Below are 12978 nucleotides of genomic sequence, written 5' to 3'. Positions count from 1 at the left end.
TTAGCCTCTAAGCCTCCCAAGGCATCTCAAACTGCAGACCACATTCTACTTCAATCCCAATCAGTCAACGACTGTCAGACAAAAACATTCTGGGGGCGTCTGAGTGGCTCAGTCAGTTGAGAGGCTGATTCTAGATTTTGACTCAGGTTATGACCTCAAGGTTTGTAAGATCGAGTCCCAGCATCAGGCTCTGTGCTAACAGTGTGGAGTCTGCTTGGGATTCTCTATCTTTTCTCTCTCTCTGCCCCTCCCCCCCCAAAAAAATTAAATAAATAAACATTAAAAAAAAAAAAACCAACCCACTCTGTCTGCCCTCTAGTACTCTCCTTCCCTGCTCTGGTCTCTCCTATTCCCTGTTCTCTTTCCCCACCCGGCACCCAGCTCTGCCCGCCCCCTCTAACTACACTCCACTAGGACTTTTTAGAATCCATCTCCCATCTCAGCCTTGATTTGTCCTACCTACAAGCCATCTATCCAGCTCCTACTCATCAGTCCAAATACCCCTTCCCCAGGGGTCCTCACCAAGCCACAACCCAACATGGCCACCACCAAACCCTCAGGAGGCCCCCAGGGTCAGCCTTACCACTGCCCAACCTCCCCCGCTGAAGTCTGGCAACACAAATCCCTCTAGTCAATCCTCCGGATGACCCCTCACACCAACCTTTCCTCTAGTCCCACTGCCCGTCTCACGCCTGTCCTTTCCCACCAGACCCTCTTCAGAAACCTGCACGCCTCCAGATCAAAGGCCACCAGCACTACCTCCCAAAACACTGTTTTATACCCAGCACGTTCTGTGGCTCCCCAGTGCCTGTGCAGTCGAGCCTAAATCTACTGGGCTGGTATACAAGGTTCTCCAGCCAAGCACCCACGCCTCTGATCATGAGCTGACCCTAGTGAACATCTTCTCCAACCAACCTTCCTCAACCCAATGCATACTTCACACTCAGCTCAGGATACAGCGCCCTGCAGCAGACTGACACTTCACTGAGAACCTGAGATAAGCGAGACAGAATGAATCTCTCTAAAGCTATCAGGAAGCCACTGATGTCACAAAAACCAGAAGGCCAGAAGGGCTGAGGTGAGGGGCTGGTCTACAGCTGCTTTTTCCTTGGGGGCATTGTTGATTATTGGCAAAGGCAAGACGCAGAACACTTGGTGGCTTCAGGGAGCTTAAGACACAAACCTGGAGACCTGAGGGGCTGTGAACACATGGCCAGTGTTCCCTTAGAGACACTGGCCAAATTCTGAAGATGTGAGGGGCAAGATGCTAAGAAGCTAAGCAGAAAGCCTCTGAGAGGTAGAGGGACTGGGGTTTTTATGACACTCTTGCCACACTGAGGAAATGCAATTAGGATTCAGGACCCACCAAAGGAAGAGACCCCAGTGAACACATTAGGCTTCCAGTGGAAAAGGGGGAACGCTGAGTTTACCAAACTTTTGTGCAGCCTCTCTTCAGCTCATCCCTGGTTGGATTAAGACTGCACCCCCTGACCCCCTCTAATTGCCCAGGAAAGGAAAAGGTAAACCTTTGTGGGAGGAGTATATAATAACCTAGAGCCACTATAATTCCATACAAAATGCACAGCATCTAATAAAAAAAAATCACTGAACATGCAGAGAAACAGGATATATGGATGGAAAACCAAGAGAAGAAAAAGAGACAATAGAAACAGATACAGCTGATTCCAACAGTACAGATATTGTGATGAGCAGACAAGGACTTCGAAATAACTATGATTAATACGTTCAAAAAGAGGGGTGCCTAGGTGGCTCAGCTGGTGAAGTGTCCAACTCTTGATTTCCACTCAAGTCATGATCTCACATTTTGCGGGATCAAGCCCCACATTAGGCTCTGCACTGGCAGTGCAAGGCCTGCTTGAGATTCTCTTTCCCTCTCTCTGTGCCCTTCCCCAACCGTGTGAGCATTCTTCTCTCTCTCTCTCAAAATAATAAACATTAAGATATATATATCTTATATATATATCTTATATATATGTATATGATATATAGGGGTCCTGGGTGGCTCAGTCAGTTTAGAGTCCAACTTCAGCTCAGGTCATGATCTTGTGGTCTATGAGTTCAAGCCCCACGTTGAACTCTGTGCTGACAGCTCAGAAGCTGGAACTGGCTTCAGATTCTGTGTCTCCCTCTCTCTTTGCCCCTCCCCTGCTCACACTCTGTCTCTCTCTCTCTCTCTCTCTCAAAAATAAACATAAATTTTAAAAATATTTTAAATAAATAAATATATGTGTATGTGTATATACACATGTGTATATACACATACACACATATACATACGCATATATATATATATATGTTCAGGGGCACCTGAGTGGCTCAGTTGGTGAAGCATCCGACTCTTGATTTCCGCTCAGGTCATGATCTAGCAGTCGTGAGTTTGAGCCCAGCACTGGGCTTTCTGCTGTCAGCATAGAGCCCACTTTGCATCCTCTGTCCCTCTCTCTGCCCCTCCCCCTGCTTGCATGCTCTCTCTCTTTTTCTCTCAAAAACAAACATTTTAAAAATATTTTGTATATATATAATATACATATTTTATATATAAAAAATATATTTATTATATATAATATATATATTTATGTTCAAAAAGAGAGGGAACGGTGGAGAAAATGAGTGAAAAGATGAGAATAAATTCCCCCAGAGAATTAGAATCTATTTTTTAAAAATTGGGGGGCACCTGGCTGGCTCAGTCAGATATACATGCAACTCCTGATCTCGGCATTGTGAGTTTGAGCCCCATGTTGGGTATGAGATTAAGTAAAAATATTTTTTAAAAATTAAAAAATTAAAAAATAACAAAATGAAAATCTAGAACTGAAAAATATAATAAAGTAAAAACTCAGTAAATGGGTTTAACAGAATATTAGACACAGAAAAAAGGGTAAGTGAACCAAAAGCAGGTCAACAGAAAATATCCCAAGCGAAGTAGAGAAAAAAGAATGGAAAATACATTTTTTTAAGTGTAAGAGACATGTGGGACAATGGTGAGATCTAACATTTGGGAGCACCCCCCACTTAGCTCAGAGACTGCTGTCCCCGCCCCTAGGGCTGTGGCCTGGTGACTCCTCGTGGGCCCTGCCACCAAGGACTGCTAGACCCTGGGCGGAACTCCATCCACTCCTCCCCACACCGAGGCCTGTACCTGACCCTCCTGAAAGATACTCTGTCCAAACACCAATAGGACCTGAGATCAAATCCCATTTTTGTCATCTCCCCCCTCAGTGACTGAAGGGAATCACTTTACCTATCAGCTGGTTCTTCATTTAACCCTACCCTACAGGGGTGTGGTGAGGATGAATGAAGTCAGCAGGGAGTATAAAGATCTACTGCCTCTGGCAAACAGGAAGTACTCAATACAGGCAAGCCCTTTGCCCTTGCCTCTCTTAAAAGTCCGGACCACATTCCCACCTTCATATCTTCATATCCTCAGCCCACCACATAGCAGGCACTCACTGAGTTGTTGGACTGCTGACGTGCTCATGGCCCCTTCTCCACAGCCTTCCCAGAGGGGTCAAGAGACTTGCCCAAGGATGCACAGCAAGGTTAGGATACAGCTGGCATGAGAATCCAGACAGTGGCCTGTACCACCTGTGGACACCGCCCCATCCCAACCCCACTGACCTGAGCGCTCGGTCCAGAGTCAGGCCTGAGAAGTCGAAGAAACTGAGATACTCCCCAGCCACCAGCCTGCTGAACTCGTTACTGTCAGGAGAGCATGAGGTATCCATTAGAAATAGGGCATAGCAAACAATAGGAGGTACATGGGGAGTGGGCCCTGGGGTACCGTGACCCACCCACCTGACCTGCCCTTCCCTAGGTTGCCTCCCGCTGCTGGCAAGTTGGACTCTGACAGCTTATCCTTGGGAGGGGCATTAGGAAGGTTTTAGAAAGGAGGTGCTGTCTCAGAAAGTAAGCCAGTCAGGGGAAGGGAGTAGGGAGAGGGATGATACAAAGTGTCCCCAGTAGAGGAAACTGCACAACATGTCTAAGAAGCTCTCAGCAGGGTCATGTGGCTGGAGCCAGACAGCAGGAACATAGCAGCAAGAGATGAGGGAGGGACCAGGGCCTGAGGGGCAAGGGAAGGATGGGTTAGTGATCTGGAAGGGTATAAAGCAGGGAGGAGATGCGTGAGTGGTCAGATCTGAATGTGGAACACCACCTGCTGAGTGGAGACCCCCCCTGGGGGCTGCAGTGGCTCTCCCAGAGGGGTTGGGAAGGAGATTTCAGAGGAAGAATCCACGGGAGATGGAATCGTGTGGGGCATGACACTGGAGGTGGCCCTGCGGGGAGGTGTCCACAGCTGTCCAACAGGTGGAGCTGGATGTACCCCTGTGAGAGCTGTGAGCTGGTTAATGACTTGGAAGAAAGGATGAGGCCATGCAAGAGGAAGGTGCAGACTCAGGACGGAGATCAGAGGAAGTCCCTCTTAAGGATGCAGGCCGACTGAGAAGAGAGAGGGAGCCAGTAAAGGAGACTGAGAAAACAGCAGCCAGCGAAGAAGGGATACAGTATCCTGGAGGCCACGAGTGTTTCAAGGAGACCGAAGTGATGAATTCTTGACAGGAAAGAGAACGAATTTCCACCTGAACCTACTCAAGCCCCAAGCTCTCCCTCCCATTTACAGGAGACTAGGGACTGAGGCAATAGGGAAAGCGTGAGGTAACTCCGCGGGGACACCAAATCCAAATCGTGGAAAATTCTTCTGGACAAATGATTGTTTCTTCAACAGATACACAGCCTTAAGAAAAAGGAGGCAGCCTGGCAAACTATTGTTTAAGAGACTTAAGAGAAGGAAAAAAAAGAGAGAGAGGGAGACTCAAGAGACATATTGGCCAACTGTAATGTCGTGTGGACCTTGTTTGCATCCTGATAGAGAAGCATTTCTGAGACAGAAAATTAAACTGACACTAAATGTTAGAAATTCTATGGAATTTTGGGTAAGTTTTGTTAAAAATTATAATATAATTATGATTATACTTAAAAATCCTTATCAGTTAGGGTTGCATGGGTGGCTCAGTTAATTGTCTGATCCTTTTTTTTTTTTCATATTTATTTATTTTTGAGAGAAACAGAGACAGAGAGAGAGAGAGAGAGGAAGACACAGCATCTGAAACAGACTCCAGGCTCTGAGCTGTCAGCACAGAACCCAATGCAGGGCTCAAACTCACAAACTGTGAGATCATGACCTGAGCCAAAGTCAGACACTTAACCAACTGAGCCACCCAGGCGCCCCTGTCTGATTCTTGATTTCGGCTCTGGTCATGATCTCATGGAATCATGAGCATGGGATCATGGGATCTCTGCCCCTCCCACACTTGTACTTTCTCTCAAAATAAATAAATATTTTAAAAAATAAATAAAATAAAAATCCTTATCATTTACAGACATATACTAAAGTTTTTATGGATCAAATGATAGAGTGCCTAAAATATGCCTTAAAATAGTCTAACAAATGGCAAGGAAGGGGGGTGGTGGGGGTGGGGGTGGTAGGTGGATATTATTAACTTTGAAGCTGTGTAATGGGTATGTGGAAGATTGGAGGGAAGGTTAATGTTTGTTTCTTTGCTTATTTGTTTGTTTGTTTGTTTTGAGAGAGAGAGCATGAGAGGGGCAGAGAGAGAGAGGGAGAAAGAGAATCCCAAGCAGGCTCTGCACTGTCAGCACAGAGCCCAGAGGCCAATACGGAATCCATTGTGGGGCTGGATCATGACCTGAGCCAAAATCAAGAGTTGAAAGCTTAACCAACTTAGCCACCCAAGTGCCCCTAAAAGGAGGTTTAATATATTATTTTCTCTGGTTTTGTATATGGTTGAAGTTCGCATAATAAAAAATTTAAGGAAAAAGGAGTGGGGTGTGTGTCTGTGATGTTGAGCCAGGTAAGTTGAGGCCTGGTAGCAGCCACTAGATTCAAAGACAAAGGCCACTAATGGCCTTGGCCTAGATGGGCTGCTGCAGGCATTGGGTGGGGAAGAAGCCTGCCCCAGGAGCTGAATATGGAGAGGAAGAGGGGGCTGAGGCCACGCAGGGCAGTAAACCCCAGAATTCTGGCTGCAAAGAGGCTGGGAGAAGAAGTGTAACTGAGGAAGAATTTCTGTTTTACAGATGGGAGAGACAAGCGTAGTTAAACAGTTAAACGCTGAAGGACATTCTTGGAACAGAGTGGTCAGAAGGACAGGAGGATGCAGATCAACCACAACCAAGGCTCCTGGAGGAGCCTCCTGAAGGCTATTAGGTTGGGGGTGGGGACTACAGCCCAGGGGGACAGGCAGGGCTTCGAAGTCCTGCTGTGATGTCTGGGCTGGAGCTAGGAGGCAAGCCCAGTAACGTGGAGGCTGAGAAGAGTAGAGGAGGAAGGAGGGGGAGAGAAGCGAGGGAAGGATCCCAAGTGGAGCTGTCCTCAACACCCCCCTGTGACCTAAGCTCTGACTTGGGGTCTAGGGTCTGGACTGTCCCCTCTGCCTTGGGGGCTATGACTGCCTCCGCTCATCTCAGTGCCTTAATGTGGTTGTGGGAGGCCCTCTGGAGGAAGGGCAAAGGCAGGTGGCCATGCTGATGGTCAGACATGCTCAGGATGCCCCACGTGATTCCCTCACCCTCACAGTCCCCGCCTACTCACCCCCACCCTCTGCACTGCGCACCTCAGGACTCTCATCTGGCTAGTCCCCTTCCCACAGTCTCAAGGCCAGGGCTTGTGCTTTGGTAGCTTCAGCCCCCTTAGCCAGTCCCAAAAGACTGAGAGTAGGGTTTAATGAGGGCCAAGAACCCCTTCCCAGCTCATGGGTCCCAGGCAGATGCAGGTTCTCCTCTCCCTTGCCCTGCCCCACTGCTGTGTCCTCACTACCATCATCATGGTCCCAAAACCACATGCCACATCACACTCCCCAGCCCCGAGGGACCGCCCTGCCACTATATTCCCCCGCCCCCCAGAGCATGGGCCTTCACCCAGGCAGCCCAGAAAGGAAACAGATTTAGGGCAAGGCCAGGAATGAGGACAGTGGCAGGAGGAGGAGCTCCTGGGGACTACTGGGAGCCCCCCAACACCAGGCACCCCTCACTGAAGTCACCCACACCCCTTTCAGGCTGAGAGGACGCTGGATTTGCCTGGGGAGGGGGGGTACGGGAGACAGACTCACTTCTTGCCTAGCTGCCGGGCGACGTCACAGCGCTGGAAGCCCTCAAGGTGGTAGAGGCGGCGGGCCAGCCGGCGAGCAGCTTCACTGACCCCCTGGCACCCATTGGCCAGTGGGTCTGTGCTGCCAGGCTCCAGCCCCTCCGAGCTGCTCAGCTCTGAGTCCGAGTCTGAAAAGCCATCCTTTAAGCTGGGGTCACTGCACAGGGAAGGTGGGGACAGGAGAAAAGGGGTCAGAGGCCCAGGGTCAGAAGCCCCAGGTGGAGGCTGGAAGGTCTCCCCAGGCCTTGGAAAACCCACGCAGGAGCCAGAGCAGGGAAAGAAGCTCCAGTGCATCAGGAAGAATCAAGTCATTTAGAAGAGCCCCTCAGTGAGATGACTAGAAGCTACACGACCCACAGCATACTTCCCTGGCCCCACCAAGGCCAGAGAGGCCTAGAAGAGCAGCATGGAACCTCAGGACCAGGATGGGAAGTCTGGGTGCAGAAGAAGGACACGATACCTCAGAGAGACCTTGTTCTCTCTGGGTGCACTGGGTTGCCCTAACTTGCTTTGCCTGCTCTGGATCTCAGTTTCCCCATCTGCTCAATGGTTCTCCCAGTTCCCAGCCTGGGTCCTGCCTCACCTGGCTGAGTTCAGCAACTTGTCTGTGTCCTCCTCCTCTTCCTCCTCCTCCTCCTCCTCCTCCTCCTCCTCCTCCCCACCTGGACCCGGGGGTCCATCTTCATGGAAGCCATTGGGCACAGCGGTTAGAGACAGGCGGCTCAGGACGTTCTCTGATCGGCTGCAGGAGATGGAGCGCCGCAGGGGGCTGCCCAGATCCCCATCACCACCAGCTGCTCCCATGTCTCCCTCAGGCCCCATGTCCCCATTGCCTAAGCCAGCCCCTGGCTCAGGGCTATCACGGGCCCGCTGCTGGATGAGGGGTGTCAGGGGGGCCTCGAAGCTGACACAGCTGTCACTCTCATCCGTGAGGCTCAGCACGTCCAGGGAGTCGAGGCTGCTGTACTGGGTGCCCCGCAGCAGCTCAGACTCCACGATCTTCTCGAATGTGGCACTGAAGCCATCCCGCACATCTGGCTCTCCAGGGCCACCCGACCTGTGGGATGCAATGACCAGTCACCATCCTCCTGCGGTGTCCCCCGTTACAGGTGCTAGGACTGCACCAATCTGTCTGGGAACTCCCCGGGGACAGGAGCAGACATGGATTGTTTCCTGTTTATTCTTTCAGCCAATACTTACTGAGCACTAGGTGTCAGGTCCTGGACTGGGTACGAGGGTTTGGCAGTGAAAAGGACAGGCGTGGTCCCACCCAGTGCCTGCCTGGACCTGGCTTACAGTAGACATCACTTGTCTGAATGAATGAATGAATGAATGAATGGGAGGCCTCTTCCTCCACGGTGGCACAGGGCCTGCTGCCTCCAGGCTTTCCAGAACGCATGGGCATCCCCCTACCAAACTAGAGTAACTCTGGGTCAAAATTTTGCTTGAAAGTTCTCAGTTTGGCCAACTACATTATAGCTCTCAGGCCTTGCCTTAATGTCACCTCCTCAGGGAGACTGAGGAAGGCAGGTCCACACCACCCACCACTCTGGCCCCTCTCTTTATTCTCAACCCTCAGTTATCTCCTCACTTCCTCCCAGCCCCCATCAGCATGTCTGTCGTATTGTTTGTTCCCCTGTTTACCATCTGTTCCCCAGTCCCACCCCCCACAAGGCCAAGGAACACCCAGCACATAATATGTGCTTATTAACCCTACTGAATGGTGCACTGGGTGAACAAACAAATGTTAGTCAGCCCTGTGGCTTAAGACGCTGCCTAAGCCATTGCAGGGCCCTGTCCCATCCCTGGAAGAGGTCTTTGCACTGGCTGTTTCTCTGCCCACAGTGCTCTCCCCTCAAGCTGAAGCCCTCTTTCTTTGTCCCCTTCTCAATGAGATACGCCCTGAGCACCCCATTTAGAACTGAGACCTGCCCCCAAACACCTTACCCTTTTTTCCTACTTCATGGTTTTCCAAAGCACTTACCCCCTTCCTACATACTATATAATTATTATTTTTATGATTCATTATCTATCTACCCACTAGATCATACGCTCCATGATAGCAGGAATTTTTGTAGGTTCTATTCACTGATGTATCCCCAGCATCTAGAATAGAGTATCACACAGAGCTAAACCAAGGTATCCTGGGAAGATTCTTATCCACTGGGAAGAAGCACAGGTAAGTAGAAAGGACAGGTAAGGAAGAGGAAAGACTGACAAAGAGCGAGACCAAGAGAGATGAGACAAAAGAGAGACAAGATAAAAGAGACAGAGAAATAAGGGAGACAAATGTCTGAGAAAAGAGATACAAAGCATGACAAACAGAGTAAGAGAGACAGTAAGAGAGACAAAAATAGAGACAGAAGCACAGAGACAGGAAGAGGAAAAGACACAGACAAAGAAAGAAGCAGGCTGAGGAGGCCCATTTCAGATAAATTGAAACCCACCATTTGCAAGGAAGTGCATCCCTCACCGCCCCTGAGGATTAGCTGCACCCTGCTTCTCCCCCACCACCTGCTGCCTGGGAGACACCGAGCTGTAGGTGGACTGGGAGATACCCCCACCCCTCAAACACCTCCTTAAACCCCAGATCTAAGATGTGGTCCTAGTGTGTTCCCTGGGGAAGCATACCAACCTGAGAGAAAAAGCTGGAGTCACAGCCAGCTTTCTCCTGCCCCAGTTCCAGCAGGCTCTGAGACCACAGTCTCATTAAGCCTTCTCTTGCTGGAGAAGGAACTGGGGAGGACGGCAGAAATCTAAAATATGGCAGGAAGTGTGACAGTGCACTGGTGTGGTTGCCTCTACTGAATTCCAGGAGGAAGAGACAGATGAAAAGGGTCACTGCCCTGGTCACCAGAGCAGACACTCAAAATCTTCCCAGCAGAGACACTTTGGCTAGGCCTATGCTAGGTCCCAGAGATACCTGAGTAATACAGATCCTTGCCCTTGGTGGTGGGAGTGGGGGGCTCTCATCTCATTGTCAGAGCCATGAATGGTCTCCCCCATCCCACTATCTCCCACCTTCTCATGCATCTGAGCAGACCTGAGAGGTGGTTCTGACAGAGGCCTGAAGACTATTAGCCCAACCTCCAAACTTCCATCTACCCCCAATTTCAGCCATCCCAAATAAATATGCCACCTAAACACAAGCCGTAGGCTCCAAGAAGCCCCAGACCCCTGCCTGCACCCCACGGCCAGGCAGGTGGCTGCCCTAGGACCTGTCTGGATGGAAACACTCATAGCCACAGCATATTTGGTACACACAGGCACCCAACCCCATAAACTCACATTCCTATCCACAGAGCTAGCCACACTCAGCCCTGACACATGCAGACCCAAGTGCCCACAAATGCACAGGCCAGGCACACTCAAACCCCCACACACAAACACACGACCACAAAGACCCATGCACATCAGCATGTTCACACATTCCTATGCACACAATAATGCACAGGCCAGACCACGAGGCATGCCACCCATGCACACTGGCTCATCCAGGCCAGGGCCTGCAGCTGTGCACACTAAGACTTCTATATACTTTCTTTTCTCAGGACATTCCCCTGTCCCTTTCCCACCCTCCTTGTCCAACTAGTACCTCCAAGACATGTAGGTCTCTCTGCTTCCTGCTGAAGATAATAGAAATGGAGTGTAACTCCAGTTAGTAGAACTGAAGTGAGATTCTTGGTAGAACCTCCGGATGGCACTCAAGCAGGGGGTGGGGTAGCTGTCAGGGATTAACCCATGAAGCCTACTCTTCTGAGGTCAGTTGCAGAATTGGGAGATCTTCACCTCCAGGAAGCAGAAGGCTGGACCAGATGACCTTCTGCATCAAAGCATTTTGGAACTCTACTGCAAAGCCTGGGAAGGAGGGAGTGTGGCCCTCCGACCCCACATAGAAAGAGCCCATGATGGTTTGGGGGGCTGTGGGTAGAGAGCACAACAGGCCTGCTAGTCTTTGAAATCTAATGGCTCCAGCCTTCCAAAACACCCAGAAGCCGGGCAAAACAAGGAGATGTAATTCCCATTTTATGGAGGAGAAAAACAAAAACCAGAGAGGCTAAGTGGCTAGGCCCAAGCCATATGGCATTGGAGTGGCCAAATGCAGCAAGTCCCCAACCCAAGACACCAACTTACCCCAGCTGAGGGTCCTCAGTGTCCAGACATAGATTCCTGGAAGCATCGTCCCCCTCTGCCAGCCCACCAGCCCTCCAGGGCCTGGACTGTGTAGAATCTTCCAGAATGTTTGAGTCTGGCCCCAGGACTAGGCCATTGGTGAGGGAAAGGCCAAGGCTGAGGCCACGGAGGGCCACGTTCGGGCCCTGTGCAGGCTCCTCGGTGTCCACCAGAGTGCCCCTTATCTCATGCCCTGGGCTATTGTAGCTACTGTTCAGGTCCTGACTCTGTGCCATTCCATTCTCGGCCCCTAGTTCTTCCTCAGACTCCAAGCTGGGGTCCCAGGCGGCACCACCTTCCCCAGGTAGTACAGATGGAAGCTTATCCTCATCCATGGCAGCCACTACTTCCACCCTGTGCTGACTGCTCCTGGGACTCCACTAGACCTGGAGGCAGATAGAGAAATGAAAAGGTAAGTCAGACAGGACAGGTGCTGGGGGGTCTAAAGACAAGCAAAACCAGTGCCAAGTAGCCTGCCTGGGGACAAGAGGATGGCTGAGAAGATCTCAGGACCTCCTGGCTGGAGTATGGGTTCAGACTGTAGCCTCTTTGGGCCAGCCCCGCTCACCTCTCCCCTGACCCCCGGCCATCTTGTGTGCCACAGTCCTGCCTTCCCTGTTACTTCTTTGATGTCTCTGTTGTGCCCACAAGAACCCACCAAAGCTCTCTGAGAAAGATCCAGGTTGGGAGGAATGAGGGAAGGGTCCAAGATCTCTGGAAACCCTCTTCCTTTCCAGCTGGTATGTGATGTAGACGAAAACTCCAGGCTGACACCAGTTAGCCCTCTTGCCTCTTTCCATGTTCTCACCCTGACTCCAGGAGCCAGACAAAAGCGAATTTGTGGTGAATGGAGGGAACTGAGATGGGGCTGCCTTTAGAGGGACAGTTAAGACAGGAGGCAAGGAAGTCAACAGAAGTGCAGCTTTATCAGAACCAGACATCAACCCAGAGAAACCAACCTGAGGCCCAGCGTGAGGCGCTGTCCAGGGTGCTGGGCTGGTGAGGCACCACCCAGGACCCTGGCCTAGAGCAAGCCTGCTTTTGTTGCTCAGTGCCCAAAGCCCTGGCTGTGAGAGGAGAAAAGAGGTGGGGGCCTGGGGTTCCCCTCCACATCCAGCCCCCCAGAGCTCACCCAGCCTTGAGAAGGGACTTAAGAGGAGGCTGCTATGGGGCATTCTGGGGAGAGTACCAGAAGGGGACCTTGGCCTTGCTCCGCCTAACTCATTGTGTGATCTGTATGGGTCCAGGTCGGGGCCTCCTCACTGCATCAGCCAAGCCAGCCCCACTCCTATCTGCCATGCTTTGGGTTTGTAACTCCTCTTAAAATGAGAAGACCCATTTCACTTGCCATATCCATCCCTGCCCCCTTTTTAAAAAAAAATTTTTTTTAATGTTTATTTTTGAGAGAAAGAGACAGAGTGTGAGTAGGGGAGGGGCAGAGAAAGAGGGAGACGCAGAATCCAAAGCAGGCTCCAGGCTCCAAGCTGTCGCCACAGAGCCCAATGCAGGGCTCTAACCCACGAACCACAAGATCATGACCTGAGCTGAAGTTGGACGCTTAACCAACTAAGCCACCCAGACACCCCTTTCCCTGCCCCCTTTTTAAACTGACCAAA

At 50.8% G+C, this 12978-nt stretch overlaps 1 protein-coding gene across 7 annotated transcripts in view; it reads right to left on the bottom strand.

Moving 5' to 3' along the window:
* PSD2 (pleckstrin and Sec7 domain containing 2) overlaps nt 1–12978 on the bottom strand; it is a 56571-nt gene that overhangs the window by 24028 nt on the left and 19565 nt on the right. For all 7 annotated transcript variants that reach the window (XM_045059883.1, XM_045059878.1, XM_045059880.1 and 4 more), the window contains 4 exons: nt 11324–11748; nt 7773–8246; nt 7152–7346; nt 3640–3720 (listed from right to left, as the gene is read on the bottom strand). In XM_045059883.1, the coding sequence (XP_044915818.1) occupies nt 3640–3720; nt 7152–7346; nt 7773–8246; nt 11324–11697 (1124 nt within the window). In that variant the 5' untranslated portion in view covers nt 11698–11748. The remainder of the gene's footprint in view (nt 1–3639; nt 3721–7151; nt 7347–7772; nt 8247–11323; nt 11749–12978) is intronic.

Source organism: Felis catus, chromosome A1 (genome assembly GCF_018350175.1).
Source record: "Felis catus isolate Fca126 chromosome A1, F.catus_Fca126_mat1.0, whole genome shotgun sequence".
Lineage (NCBI taxonomy): Eukaryota > Metazoa > Chordata > Mammalia > Carnivora > Felidae > Felis > Felis catus.
This window is presented reverse-complemented; position numbering and strand designations above follow the sequence as displayed.